General features: G+C 45.7%; 1 protein-coding gene across 5 annotated transcripts in view; it reads right to left on the reverse strand.

The window, feature by feature from the left end:
- Window positions 1–15273, reverse strand: part of emid1 (EMI domain containing 1) — a 62581-nt gene that overhangs the window by 11962 nt on the left and 35346 nt on the right. For all 5 annotated transcript variants that reach the window (XR_002837250.2, XM_023804354.2, XM_023804355.2 and 2 more), the window contains exons 4-8: window positions 6992–7081; window positions 5745–5806; window positions 5459–5588; window positions 3744–3788; window positions 2541–2657 (exon numbers count right to left, since the gene is read on the reverse strand). Coding sequence is in view for 4 of the 5 variants with exons in the window: in XM_023804354.2 (XP_023660122.1) it covers window positions 2541–2657; window positions 3744–3788; window positions 5459–5588; window positions 5745–5806; window positions 6992–7081 (444 nt within the window). In the remaining variant the exon portion in view is untranslated. The remainder of the gene's footprint in view (window positions 1–2540; window positions 2658–3743; window positions 3789–5458; window positions 5589–5744; window positions 5807–6991; window positions 7082–15273) is intronic.

The raw sequence follows: 15273 nt of genomic DNA on the forward strand, positions 1-15273 counted from the left end.
GCGTGCAGCGGGTGGGTGTTAGGTTACGCGCTGTGCTTCCCAGCACAGCAGGGTTTAACGAGGCAGGCATGGGAAAACCCAGATGGCTGAGGGCCGGAGCTAGAAGCAGCAAAAACGAAGCAGAGACGAGTGGGAGAGCGAGGCTGGAGAAAAGAAAAACGGGCATATTGGGTTTCATGTCTTGGACGTTGTCTGGGGGGTTTCTAACATCGGCAGGGGGTGAGGATCGAGAGCTGAGCGACTTCTGTTCTGGTGTAATTAATGGGGGGTGGGGTGGGCTTCATGGTACTTGGGGTCTCAGCTCAGAGAGGGAGCTGGGAGAACTCAAATTAATGTTTTAGACGATAGCACAGCTTAGCACTGCCAATAGGTGGCAAATAAAACCCATTTAAACTAGGAAACCAATGACATCCTGATTTGACCCAATACTGATTAATGAACGAACCAATGAGAAGCCGGACTAAAGCAGACACTGCTTTACACACTGGACTGATAACCCCGCCTCCCACAGGCTACAAAGCCTTTACTTATATTCTGTTATTATGACTGTGTTATCTTAATTGCTTCTCATATTTAGCTTATTAATTACTTTAAGCAGCAAGTAGTGGTTTGGTTATTTTGTTACCATGGATCTGAATGGCCCCAGTAAGTTATTCAGCCATGTGAGTCACTGCCTAAAAACAAAGTCTAGATATGATAAATATCACATTATCATCTTATGAAAGTACCATCATAATTTCTCCTTATAACTATTTCCTTAAAAACATAATGCATTTTGTAAATTTCTTACTATAGAATTTTTAAAACTCACATTAGCTTGTTCATTCCGGGTAATGAATTTCACGGGACCCCTTGACTATGACCAATATAGCAGTAATGGTGGGTTTTCACTGGTAAGCTACGTTGACTGTGTATTACAAATCAGCTAATTATGAAAACGTGCTTCAGCCCCCTTCATGGCTATTTTACTTCACACCTCTTCCACAGTGAAAGACAAGCAAGGCCTTAATATCAGATACAGCACACTGTTGATTGCATGATTGACTAAAGCGAGGTTTTGTTTTGTGATACCAGTATTCATCCAGAATACCATCAGCTTCCTTTACAGGTCTGAACACCTATGTATCAGCAAAGAGTAGTCAGGTTTTATCCTTAAAACTTTCATTCAAGTCTTTGGATGAAATTGCTTAACAATTATTAGTTTTTTTTTAAGGTACAACAGCATTGAAAAGTAATCATGATGTCCTTAGGGACTCAATTTAGCCGGTGCTGCTGTCAGCAAGCCAAATGCTAGCTGGGGTCCTATGTGTATCTAAGCCTCAGGGAGATGAGGGCGGGGGGCCTCTGGACGGGATGTGGGCTTGCAGGTCAGCATGTTGGCGGGTGCTTGAGGAGAGGGAAGCAGCCTGGTTTCCCTGTTCAGGAAACAGGCGTCTCCTCCCTTCACTGGTTCAGGAAAAGCAGCACGGCTTATATTCGGTCGCGTCTCTGTAGAAGGATGCGGCTCTGCCCCCCCACCCCCCATGGTGTTTTTATGGCTTTCTTTTAGGGCTGTGTCTGTTTTGCTTTTCCGCATCTCATCAGACTCTTCGGTTGGATTTTCGGCCACATCACACAGATGTGGCTTTGTTTCACATCACAAGATGTTTGGGCAAGATCAAGAAATCCTATTTTTTTGTTTGCCTTTCTGTTAAAGAACAGTGGGGGGAGAAAAAAAAAGAGTAGGGTAGAACAACCTTTGGGTTCACCAAAGACAAAAAAAAAGATTAAAGATGAATACATATGGAAGAAATAAGGTTCTGTGTATGTAGCTTATGTTTAGCTCAGATTGAATTCACATGCTATCCTCTGAAAATGACTGCTCTAAATTTGATTTACCCTATGACAGCACCCCTGCTGAGGATTTAGGTCATAAAGGTCACACTATGTGCTCTGCTATGATGAGGTATAGCTGCCTTTAAAGTATGTCAATATATTAGCGGACTTACAGGGCTTTCATGATGGAGACCAGTGACAGTCTATTCAATGTTGTAATTCTGCATTCAAAGTGGCTTTGACAAGACTACCTATTTAATTTAAGACCTGATTTCAAAAAGTCACATCAAATGTATTTTTTTTTCTTTTTCGTAAAACATGTTTCTTTCAGCTTTGCAGAATGTGGGTGGGCCTGAGCTGAGCTGTGCATTTCATATAAGAATCCTCCTACATCAATGTGGGGAAACAGGACACAGAGAAGTTTGTTTTTTCAGCCACACTTCCAGAGACCCCCTTCCTGTCAGGGTGATGGGAAAATCAGGCCTGGTTGGGGCATTCTCATATTTGTGATGCAGACTGAAGGTCCCAGCAGGTGTATACCCTCACACTTTCATATTTGTTCAATAAGGTTGTATGGTGGCACATAGACAGTCAGTTACCTAGAAGTACTTATTTACTGTCTTCTCATATTCCTGTTGACTTTTCTTAGGTTGTTCACTGATGTCTGCCACTACCTCAGATGACTGTAACTATCTGAAACGCTGAAGAGAATAATGAATCCTTACCTGCTGGACCAGAAACCCCCTTCGAACCCGGAGCCCCGATGGGTCCCCTGACACCTGTCTCTCCCCTGGGACCCCTTGGTCCACTGGGACCTGGCAGACCCCGGGATCCAGGCTTCCCTAGTGAGAGACCATGTCTTTATCACACTGTTATTCATCAGAAAGTCAGTCCATGTTACAACAGGTGATTTTTCTGTTTAATCTATCTACCTCCATTTAAATGTCTTTAGTGGCTCTTGAGTCCATTGAATAAGGTATAGAGGGTATGCACATGACGTAACAGTAGGCTGCCTGATAAAAAAACTGGCAGCATTAGCGATCAGCTTGAATGCCATGAAAACACATCTAAGATGGCAAAGATCTGCTATGCGATTGAACAAATCTATTTAACAAGAAATTGAAGCTTTCTTTTCACAGACTACAATTGTCATTTTGTGTTAATTATGTTGGATATTTGTGTAAAATCATATCGGATGTTATTTACTGCATTGACTGTTCATCAATTAAATATTTAGAATCATTCATTACTATTCTGTGTAATTGTAAAATATATGTCAGCATTTATTAAAAATTATCAATAATAAACCTTATTCGTGATCCAGGTCTATAAGATTCTAACAGGTTTGGATGCTGTTCAACCGAATAGTTACTTCAGCATTAGTTAAAATACAAGAACTCGTGGCCATAGGTGGAAATTAGCGGGAGAACATTTCAAACTGGATTTAGGGAAGCACTTCTTTACACAGCGTGTAGTCAGAGTATGGAATAGTCTTCCTGATAACGTAGTACAAGCTGAATCCTTGGGTTCCTTTAAATCAGAGCTAGATAAGATTTTAACAACTCTGAGCTATTAGTTAAGTTCTCCCCAAGCGAGCTCGATGGGCCAAATGGCCTCCTCTCGTTTGTATAGTTCTTATGTTCTTATGTTCTTATTCCTGGCCACGTATCAACGTTCATGGTCCACTGGTCCTTTGATTAGTTCTACGATTTCCGGTTGTGTTGATCTGCCTTTAATTTAAACAAATCAATTTCCTCGGCTAAAATCAGCCGTGTTACAGCATGTTTTGCCACTCAGTCCGTCTGAGGGGGTGTGATCTGCCGTGGAAGTGGCATCAATGCGTACCCTCTACAGGTGGTCCTCTGATTCTGCTGACAACATTTATTAGAATAGGAGCTGAGGTCTAGGAATTACAGCTCATAGCTCACCATCTCGCCCAGCGGTGCCGTCCTTGCCCCTTTCACCCTGTGGTCCTGTGAGAAACAGAGATTTCAGGCTAGGATCTGACAATCCTCTCCCAGCTGAGCTCCAGCAGGGTCTGAGACACACAGTGTTTTCAAGATGGGAAAAGATGGCAAATCTGTGCTGTCCTATTAATTACTGCCAGGAAATAGACACAAACTCCACCTGCCCACCAGAGACCCTGTCCTTGCACTGTTTAGATTACACAATATGACTGTTTATTTTAATGTTTACTTTAAATTTTAATTGAAAGGATATTATGGTGCCAGCAGTCGATAAGGTAAAACCTCTGTTCCATTTGACATGATTAATTGTGGAAAATAAGCAGTATCATCTTTCATTCAGACTAATCAGACCTTTCATCTCAATTTGACTGTTAGTCAGTGTGTTGTCAGCATAACATCTGACCGGGTGACCCAGCGGTAACAGTTGTCCTGCAGGTCTCCTCTCTGGACAAAGTCCATTGCTTGAACATCGTTTTTATGGGTGCTGGGCAGATTAACACACACCATTTGGAGGAAGTATATGCAATTCTTATCCAGTAGTACTGTACACAAATTATGTCATACATCAGACTAGCCAGGCATCAAGAGAAAGGTGGCAACTGATGGAAAATTCTAGCAGGTCTGACTTAAAGGGTTTGACTTCTTGGGGCTTCGCTACTTGCGGCAGTGTCACCTTACACAGGCACGTAGCAAAATGGTCTAGCTGTCTGGAGACAGACACCTCTTGGATCGCTTCAGATACCCATTTCCGGTTGGGTTTGGCTGACATTCTTGCCCGAGTGGAATGGATTAAGGCTCAGAGTGATGGTATTGCCGTACAGCATCTTCTACCGACCTTGGCAGACCATCATTTCTGGCATTGTGGCTCAAACATAGTGACCGCTGATTTGCATCACAAATGGGTTGCCTTGAATATATGGTGACCGGGATAACAAATGGACATCCAAGGGCCTAAATCACCCCTATAATTTTGATCTTTCCTTACCCCATATTCCCTTTGACTCTTTGTATCAAAAAATGCCACTCAAATCTTTTACTAATAAACAGGCCTGTTTACCTGCAAGTCAGGAATTACTCTAATAACATGCTGGCAACACATTTCTATAGCAAATGCTACTGACTCAACTAACCAATTAGTTCTACCCTTTCTTTCTTGTGTAGTACAATAACAACTCCTTTAACAGCAAAAGCTTGCATTAAGGCCAAATACGTTTGAAAGCCTTACCTAGCAGCTGTAAGTCTTTAGCATGCATGAACATATGTCAGAATATATAAGACTTGCTGTGCAATTAAGCTTGGGTGCTACTTGTGTTAGTGGCAAAGGGAGACCGGATGCGAATGTGCTTTGCTGACAGACAGAAGGCTCTTGTTTCAAACACAATCCTGAGCTCAGCTCCAGGGGACTTTCATTTGAGACGTGTTTGCTTTGAGAAACTTGCACTACTTTACCTATCTGCCAACTGTTAGTGGCTTGAAGAGAAGAAGAAAAGAGAGATGAAGACAGGTAGTGGGATGGTGAGAAGGTCTAACTATGGATAGAGGTTTAGGGAAAGCAGTAAGAAAGGGTTCCTTTGTTCTTCTGTTAAAAGGAACTAAGTTGCCCACAAGAGTCCCTGCATGTTCCCAAGCATTCATATAATACTGGGTGGTGTAAACCTGGAGAAATCTGCACCTACCTACAGGCCCCTGAGCTCCAGGAGCCCCTTTAGCTGGTGTTGCCCCCATCAAGGACGATCCTGCTGCTATACCCCCATTGCCCTGTAGGTGGTGATGAGACGGGGCACTAGGACTGGTCAGCAGCTGGACCTGGAGGATCCAGATGTTATATAGTTATTCAGGACAATAATAATAGATGCTCTTAATATGTCATATGAGTCTTTGATGAGACCCAGTCCCATGTGCCCATGTTAATATTCTCTTGTGTTACATAGCCAGAAGTCCACGAGCGAGAAAATGACGTACCTTTGCTTCCAGTGAGCTGAGTCGGTTTGTCAGTGCTACAATCCGACTGCAGTTCAAACAGCCTTGCAGCAGGCAGGAGGATGGGAGAGGGACAGGAAGACAGAGAGAAGGTTTGGTTACAGGGGGATGTTTATGTTGGGGAGCAAAATATCTTTGTGTGTCTTTTGGACAGTGGAGGATTACAGGCAAGCCACACAAATGTGTTTTTTTTGCCACCATGGCCGCAAGCGATGCTCTCAGCATCAGAGACCATTGAACAGCTGAGGGCACAAACATACCCTACTAGTCAAAAGTTTGGACACACATACCCATAGAAAGGTTCATTTGTACTATTCTCTATATTTTAGAATAATTATAAAAAAAGCATAAAAACTACAAATATGGATTATGTACTGACCAACAAAGTGTTAAACAAAAAAGTTATAATTTGTTGGGGGGGTTCAACCCTGTGGGTTGGGGCTCAGAAGGTTGCCGGTTCAACTCCCTGTGTTACAGAGGAATCCCACCGTTGGGCCCTTAAGCAAGGCCCTTAACCCCTATTCCTCCAGGGACTGGCTGCCCCTACTGTCCCCTCTACGCCAGTTTCATGACGTGGCCTCCAGGGATGCTTTTCCAGCTGTCCTGAAGGAGGACCCACATATATGCTGAGCTTTCACTGGCCACCTTACAGTACCTTCACTCTCTGGTCAAACTCCTCCCAAACCATCTCTAATGTGTTTAGGTCAGGTGGCCAGGTCATGTGATACAACAATATCACTCTCTTATGTAGGCAGCTTGGTGTGTCCAAACATTTGACTGCTACTGTACCACATGGGCTCAGGTGAAGGTAATAACAAAGAGACTGGACTAACAGTTTGGATCCCAGCTGAGAGGTTCTGATTATGGGGAAATTCTTGAAAGATCAAAGAGTTAATGTTGTGTTTTCTGTATGTTTCAGGTATGTTCCATTTGAGTAACATCCTGTTACGTGCTCATCACATTGTACAGGTAAACCTGTACCTGTACCCGTGGAGATCTATACAAGTTATTTTAAACTACCTACATAAGTGTTCTTACACAACAGTAGCAGAACATTCTAGAAACACGAGTAATATGATACATTTAGTCTCAGGATAAACTTTCCTTGCTTAGGGTGGTTTTATGCTGCCAAATGAGATTCCCTAAAGTGCTGGGATTGTGCCTCGTTAGCTGGGACCTGGAAAGGGAGGTAAACCCTCTTAGCAAGCAGACGTGGTGCTGGGCCTTACTGGAGAGGGGCTCCCCCGTGTGGCCGGGTGAGTGGCGCAGGGTGGCTTGCTTCCCTGTGGCCTCTTGGGCCACAAGCTTGTTCCCGATTTCTGAAAAGTTCAAAGAAGCAGAGTTAGACACGTAGGTGGTGACATTTCATCCTCAAATCTGTTTAGCTTCTTTTGCTCTTCCTAGCATTGTTCATGGAACAGTGGCTTCTGTTGAGTCTTAGTGAACCACCACGCAACTATCTTATGCTCCTCTTCAATATTCAACAATCCAGTTGTGTGAACTGGTGATTCGGAGGAATTAATTATTTAGTGGGTTGTAGGACAGAGAGAAACAAACAAGATGTGGCAGGCACACTGGCTGGTGTATCACCAGAAGAGCGGACCTTGTTCATTCATCACCCCTGCCTGGCACATGAGCGCCGACAGAAAATGGTTTCAATCAGATGGTTTTGTTCTGATTTGTTTAGCGGAAGGGGCTTCTCTTTCACCTCCTGAGGGGACGCCTTTCAGGACGGTTCCGCTCTGAAAACCTGCGACAATAAACCTCCGCCTGAGCCCCAGTGCTTGCTGAGGAGAAGGGGGCCTCTCCGGCAGGTAACCCTAACGGACTGACGTGAAGATGGGCGAAAGCACACAGGGCAGGGGTGGGCGGCGCAGCCTGTGACAAAGCGCTTTGTCTGTGAGCGTATGCCCATTCTGTCACGCTCGCCTCTGCCTACGAAACTGCCTCGTTTTGCATCAGATTTGGACAGCACAAAGGCGGATTGTCCCGTAGCATTTTTTCGGTTGATTTTATAAAAACACTAAAGACGACAATGCCGTACACAAACAATGACTTCCTTGTATTATGGGACTGGGCATCGCTCTTTTTATTTGCTTTCTTTCAGACTCTGGGAGCTGTGGGTTGGACTCCAAAGAGGATGGATGTGCTCCTTGCCCCTGCACTCAGCCTGGCCCCTGGGGGTGGATTCAAACAACTAGGCCCATTTGAAGGGTGCTGGTCGAGGATCAGAAGAAGCTTAGACAGTAGCAGTGGGAGAAGCAGGCAGATTACCATGCACTGTCAATAATCAAGTGGGATAACCCACTTCTTGCAAGTTACATTATTGGCTCTAGTAGGTTTACCCAATGATTGACAGCCCACCCACTATGGTGTCTTTCGAAGCTCCAGAGCTTCCACCACTATAAGACAGTCGAATGTGCAACACAGCTGGTCTGGGATCAGCAGATAATTAATGAACTGCGGTAAGCCTCGGCTGGACTTGCAAGGGCGTAAACATCAATTACATAAAGGCAGAAAGACTCCAGTGCTTTCAAGTTTCAAAGCCCAATGCTAAAGATTCAAGACCTATGAGTATCCTGCCGCTTTAAACCTCAACAAGGTACCAGACTACCCAAAATTTTGTGAAAAATAAACAATAAAAACAATAAACTACACACCTAACTTCCTGACTGCTTATATTATAGATGTATTTACATCACTTCTTTGCTCTGTCTGTTGGTGGTGGCTGGGTGGAGACTCACCGGAGGTTTCCAGCAGAGAGGTATATGTATATGTATTGGTAGCCGTGTTAGATTTCAGATGATTTCAGGGTTTTATCATAAGCCCCTGCCCCCAGTTCTCCCCTTACCTCTTCTCTTTTAGATTTCTCCACCTCTTTTGAAAGCCCCCCTTATAAAAAACTTCTGCTTGTTTTGGCCCGGTGACGAACGTTTCTTGTTTCCCCCCAGACGGACTTCACCGTGTCTCCCCACGCATTCCTCTCTCTGGGTGTGCTGTGAGGCACCGAGAGACATTACACGTTAATTTGAGAGCGGCTTCCCGTTTTCTGTCAAGCCGGCGGCCCCCATGCCGGGGTCACAGGAGCAGGGGTCCAGGTTTAAGAGTGAGCCGGAGTGCAGCCGCCTCACGGCCCAGGGGTCTGTCTGCTTGACAGGCGGTGTGGAATTGCAATGGCTGGGAGGACCTGCTATGGCGGACGAGGATGGCAGACTGGGAGGACTTTCCCAACATGTGAAAATGCTGGGAAGGATATTTCCAATGCTTACAAACAGGAGGCTGAGGGCCGTGTTCAAATGCTAACCCTTCCGACTGGAAACCTGCTCTTGGTAGCTTTCTTACACATGACAGCTGTGGCACACGGTAAATCCATGTATCCCTCGACACTCAAGCCGATGGACCCAACGGCATCGCCATGGTAATTCTGTGATAGCCACTTTGAGCATAACCCCAGCTGTAAGTCCATGGCGAGAGCATCGAATGTAAAGAAATGTCGTCACCGGGATGGAAGTTATGAGCTTTTAAATGTTGGGAAATGGGAGGCGAGGCTGGGGAAAGAGCCTGAGGGGAGGGGGGGGGCATGCACTCCATATCCCTCTAGCCCCTTCCCTATTGAACCTGAGCCCCATCCTATCAGAGACGAAAGTCTGACAGGTTCTCAAAATCAAATGCCGTCCTGCATCGCGGCTGAGGTTAACCAAACAAGACCCCCCCCAATCCCTCGAAACCCAAAGAATCCCATAGCGCACCCCCATACATAGGTGCATGGGGGGGGGGAGGTTTGGGCGTCTGGGAGGCGAGACAGACAAGGGGATGTCTGGCACGAGCGGCTGGCTGCCCAATCAGGTGATACTCACAGAGAATCGTGGCAGGGGGTCTGCTGGATGGGGTAGGCAGGAGGGAGTCATTGTCTCTAGCCGGTTCTTTCCCTCCTCCCCTCATTATTAATGGGCCAAGGTCAAACCTTCACTGATACTCTCACAAAGTAAATAAACCAGATCTCTCCAAGAGAAACCTAGTGCATATTTCTTGGCCTCTTGAGTATATACTTTGATTGAGTCTCACTGTTTCTTCAGAGCCCATTAGTCTTTTATACAAAAAACACGCTAGAGAGCGGTGCTGTTGTTTTTGCTGTGGTCGCGGCCCTATCTGCCGTGGATGGAGTTATTGTTATGCGCTGCATTGTTCTTTGTTCCGAAGGCCGTGGTGGCTAATTAGGCCAAGCCATCGTCATCATCTGGCTTCTCCTGACTTTGACGAATGGCTCTGTTTCCCTGCATGCCAGACCCCATGGTTCAGATATAGACCTCCATTTGTTACCCAGGCCCTGATTTCATCCTTTGTCCTTCTTTTTACCTTAGTTTATTGTTTTACTGTTTGGATGTTGCCTGCAGCAGAGGATTTCCATAAGGCCAAATGAGGAACATGAGCAGACCCAAACAGGAACTGGTGCGGATGGATATCATATTTATCCACCTTGGCCCTGCAAACTGCTGCCTGTAGCATTTTTGGTACAGTAGGATAATCTAACAACAAGAACCTGAAGGCCACTGAAGGCTATAAACCTCCATTTCTAATTGGTGTGGATGTGCTTTAATGGGATAATTTTCTGGAAAATGTTCATCAATCCTTAAAGACACAAATGATGCCTCCTGGCACAATGGCAACAATATTCCCGAGACTGAGACGCATCTTCTCTGTACATCCACGTTTATTTTGCTCATCATGAGGCTCCTGACTTTATTTTATGCTCTGATTTTATGTGTCCATCCTTCTGCCATGCCTAGCTCTTCCTGTGTTACACTGAATTTCTTTTTTAAGTTTGAGTGAAAGACGTTTCTTTTTTTTTGTGGCCAACATTGTGTTCCTGAAGTTCCTCTGTATTGGAGTAATTCTGGAAACTTCTGTTCTGTTCGTGAATGTCCACGGGAGGAGCAGCTCATCCTCAGAACAAATCAGCTGAAGTGCTCGTCGACCTGGTGCCAGAGCAGCTAACGGGCAGAATTGCAGATCAAGCTGGGAAACTGGTTTACAAGGACAATCTAAGGATGTTTTCCCTCCAGCAGACATACTATCACACCCCGTTATTCTGCATTGTCTCCAGGGTATCTCCACAATCTATATCCCCCAACCACCAGGCTCATTACAATTCCCTGTTTCAACCCCCCCCCCCCCCCTTCCCATATCTCTGTTCATGATCAATGAGAAAAATCAAACATAAGCTCTCAAGGACTCCCCCCCACTTAATGTTATGCCTTGTTAGAAACACTGTGTGATTCTGTATGGATGAAAGCTGGTCTGGCCTGACTGAAACCAAACCCATTTCACGTTTAAGGATGGCAAAGGTGTGGAGTTGTGTGATTCCTAAGGCATAAACAAACTGCCATCATACTACTGTGAAATACTGTGAAAAAAGACGCTAAACTGCATCTTCAGACAAGTTTGCTCAAGAAACTCCCACAAAGAATGGAGGCGTGCAGGTGACGGTGGCAGATATATGTGAGGCTACGTGAACCTAATCTAATGGCAGTCTAACTATCAACAGCTACCTTTGCCTTCCTCTGTGTTCTTTAGCTGACGGTCCTGTTTGGTGCAGAGCTCCCACATAGACGGAGACACAGGCGGGTCCTTTGTCTCAGCGGCGTGAGGGTGCTGTATCCGCACACCTGAGGGCCCAGATGTTCATCCAGAGTCAGCCTCTAATCTGCACAGGAAGGCTGTTTAGACACCCCCGTCGGGCCCAGCTCACAGTCTCCGGCTGGCCAGTGGGGGGGTCCAGGGGCCCCCTGGCTGGCTGACACATGATAATTACAGAGTGGGACCTGCTACACCAGTGGAGCAGCCCCCACCATGTGGGCCACCCAAATCGCCCCCCCCCCCCAGTCTGAGCCTGCTTGCCCTGACCCAGGAACCCAGCACAGTGAGGGCTGGTTGTCTCAGGACTGTAAATAACACCAACTGTAATAAGTTCAGACACTACATGGTTCACCGCCCCCTCGCCGCTCCCCCCCCCCAATCTTTTTTTGGCTGGTTTTTATCCATGAAAATGATGGAGCCTGAGATCTGAGTGCCGTCAACAACACTGGATCATGTTTATCTTGAAAAAGGCATAAAAATGACTAATGCAAAGGGGCCAGAAAATGTCTTGGTGAGGAATAACCCTCCATCCCCCCCCCACATACACACACATAAAAGGAATCTAAAAACATTGGTGCCTGGCAAAGTGAACAACATGATCCAGATAAATGTGTTATAATTAGCCCTGATACATCTGGGGAAGTGGAGACAAATTTTCAGACAGGGCATGCTACAAATATGACTTATTTTTCAGTTCTTTTTCTCCTCTCTCTTTCCCTCCACAAGATAGCAGTAACAGGTTGAAAAGGAGCCTACTCACTGATGGCTAAGTGAGGCCCTTTAAACTCCACTGCCTTCCCTCATTCCCATCCCACGCCCCCGTCCGTTTAACCCCGGTGATGAGCCACGACCTTGCCTTGGCTTTGCTTTGTGCTCTCCGACTTTGGTACGGCCGGGACCGTCTGCGGTTGGCCAGAAGACCCAACGGGGACAGTGCCTGAATGTCCTCCACATGCTCCGGTTGTTTCTCTATTATGATCACGCCCAAAAGGGAGTTATAAGCGATTATTTCTCTGGTTTTAGTAGAAAAACAAGACTTTCTTTGTTGCTTTCATTTGGATTTTACGTTTTTTTCTGGATAGCTACCCTGTCCTACAGAAATGATGATGAATACTCAAGTCCAGTTGCTTAATAACTGTTCAGTTGACTGTAAATAAGACAAAAGATTAAGTAACTTCAAAAATAAATATTTTTGAAACTGTATTGTGCACTACCGAAGCTTACTGAAAAACTAATAAGGCACAGGCAAAAAGTGTTGTTATTTAGAGCATCAGGTGTGCATGATCACAGTGAAGGTCTGTTTACTGAAGCACTGGACAGAGACACTGACCTACCAGGACTGCAAATGTTAAGGTGAAGGCTTTCAGTACATTGCACTCATTGCTCATATTTCACTTCTTAGCTGATGGAAGTTTTACTAACTATACCAGTGTTTCCCAACCCAGTGCTCGGCGACCCACAGATGGTCCCTGTTTGCTCCCTCCCAGCTCCCTGCCAAACAGTCCATATTTTTGCTAAAAAGCAAAAACGTGGACTGTCTGCGGGTCCCTGAGGGCCGGACTGGGAAACACTGGTCTACGCAGCTGGATTATTTACTGACACAACTGAACTGGTGTAATTCTGCTTGAGGGTCTTACTACCAGACCCGGGTGCCTGAGGGTACATAGAACCCTCAGATTAATAATGTCAGTCCAAGACTGTGACATGGTTACAGGAACTGCACCCCCTCACTAATTTCAGATGCATCCTCAGTGATTTTATTCTGGACCCAGCACTGCCTACAACAGAGCTGCCACTATGGGTTAAGGGTCTGTTTCCCATGCATCTCCTATTGGGGCCATGTCCAGGACAATGTGGAAGTTGCCAAAGCCCTATTTGGGAAAAAAAAACTCATTTGTGACGTCCTGAAAGACTATGCTTCTTACTGTCTGATTTCAGTGATGGTAAAGTCTGGTCTGAGAAAACTGTTTTCTCAGTTGTTGCATCTCTGCTATCTCTATATGACATGGGGGCCTAAAAATGTATCTGGTCCTCTAACAGCAAAATGGCCTGGATTCTCCCGTTGTGAGTTTTTTTTGGAGTCGGCACAGGCTGATTAAATGTTTTTTTATTTTGATTATTGCACAAGCTCCTGCAGCGGCTGACGTAGGTTCTATTAGATGAGCCTCTAGGGTTAAATCAGGCTCATTGCTCTGCTAACAGGTACACAGCACTGCAGTGGCAGTAAATACCCCCCCCCCCACCCCGAAATAGCTGATATAATGTTTGGTACATAAGTCAGGGGCTCTAGACAGTCTTTCCAAGAAATCAACAAATGAGCCCTGAGAGCGAGCCAAGGACTATCGCGACACAGGGGAAAAAAGCAATGAGCACACTTCTGTTGTCAGTAACAACATCACCCGAGTGTGGTGTTTGTTGACAGAAAGGAACTTTCCCGTCCCCTGTCACCTCCCAAAAGTGACCCTTTTGTGCAAACCTGCCTTGGTGCTCTCCTCGATGACAGATACGGAAAATACGCATTGGCGGCCGGGAAGAGAGGTGAAAATTTCTGTTGGCTTGGAAAGATGTGGCCAGGAAGGAGTTCCCTCTACACGGGATGGCGGCCCTGCCTCTGCTCCCCGTGGGAATTCGCTCTGGCCTCGTGTCCAGCGTGTTGTTTGCAGCTCCAACTCCCACACAGGCCTCATTCTTCCTATTAAAATCCCTCGCCCGTTTTCTTGAATCTAGGTCCCCCCCCCTCCCCCACGACCAGCATCACCACAATTTTGAATCCTCCGTTTCAGATTCCGGACTTGGCTGCTGCCGTGAGCCTCGGACTGGCCTAATCCTCCCTCCGGCCACACCATGAATCAAAATCGAGATCTGATTTAACCCCTGTGAGAAATGATGTCCACTATTTTTAAAATCCAATATCTATTAACAGATCTTCAGAGCCATGGGAGGGAAAACTTGTTTGCTGCAAAGAGCAGCACGTCCTTTACAGATAAATGGTCCCAGTGTGACTTTAAAAAGCACGGGGGGGGAGGGGCTGGGGGGCGCAAGTTCTGCAAACAGACACTCTCACGGCAGGATAACAGCCCAGGGGAGCACAGTCAGCACCGCAGGGCAAAAAATCAATTGGAAACATACTGTTGTAAAATTCACGCAGATTTTATTTTCTATACCCACTAGATGGATGGATTTTATTTCCTGCAGCCTTCTGTCTTCTGTTCAGCTCTGGCTAGTTGCATTTTCTGCCTGTGTGTTTAGAGGACAGATGGTACAGGATTCAGGGAGGGCTAACTTAATGGCAAGTTGTGTAACACCATGCGGGAGGAACAGATAGACCTGTCTGGAAGACCACATGTCTAACAGTCACATCACCAGATTATAGCCATTGATTTGTCCAGCACACTTGCACCACCCTACATAAACAAAATAAGAGATGGAAAGATCCAGCCCCTTGGTTGGATGGCCAATGAATGATGTCAATCATCTGCAGGTTTAACCCACTTCCCCTCTGTCACTTTATGTAATTAGATTAGGCAGTGAATGACAAAGCACTGGAATCCCTACTGATCCCACTGACAGAGCATTGTAATCCCTATTGATCACACTGACAGAGCACTGTAATCCCTGTTGATCACACTGGCAGAGCACTGTAATCCCTACTCATCACACTGAGAGAGCACTGTAATCTCTACTGATCACATTGACAGAGCACTATAATCCCTATTGATCACATTGACAGAGCACTGTAATCCCTATGGATCACACTGACAGAGCACTGTAATCCCTACTCATCACACTGAAAGAGCACTGTAACCTCTACTGATCACATTGACAGAGCACTATAATCCCTATTGATCACATTGACAGAGCACTATAATCCCTA

This window comes from Paramormyrops kingsleyae, chromosome 2, assembly GCF_048594095.1.
Source record: "Paramormyrops kingsleyae isolate MSU_618 chromosome 2, PKINGS_0.4, whole genome shotgun sequence".
Classification (NCBI taxonomy): Eukaryota; Metazoa; Chordata; class Actinopteri; order Osteoglossiformes; family Mormyridae; genus Paramormyrops; species Paramormyrops kingsleyae.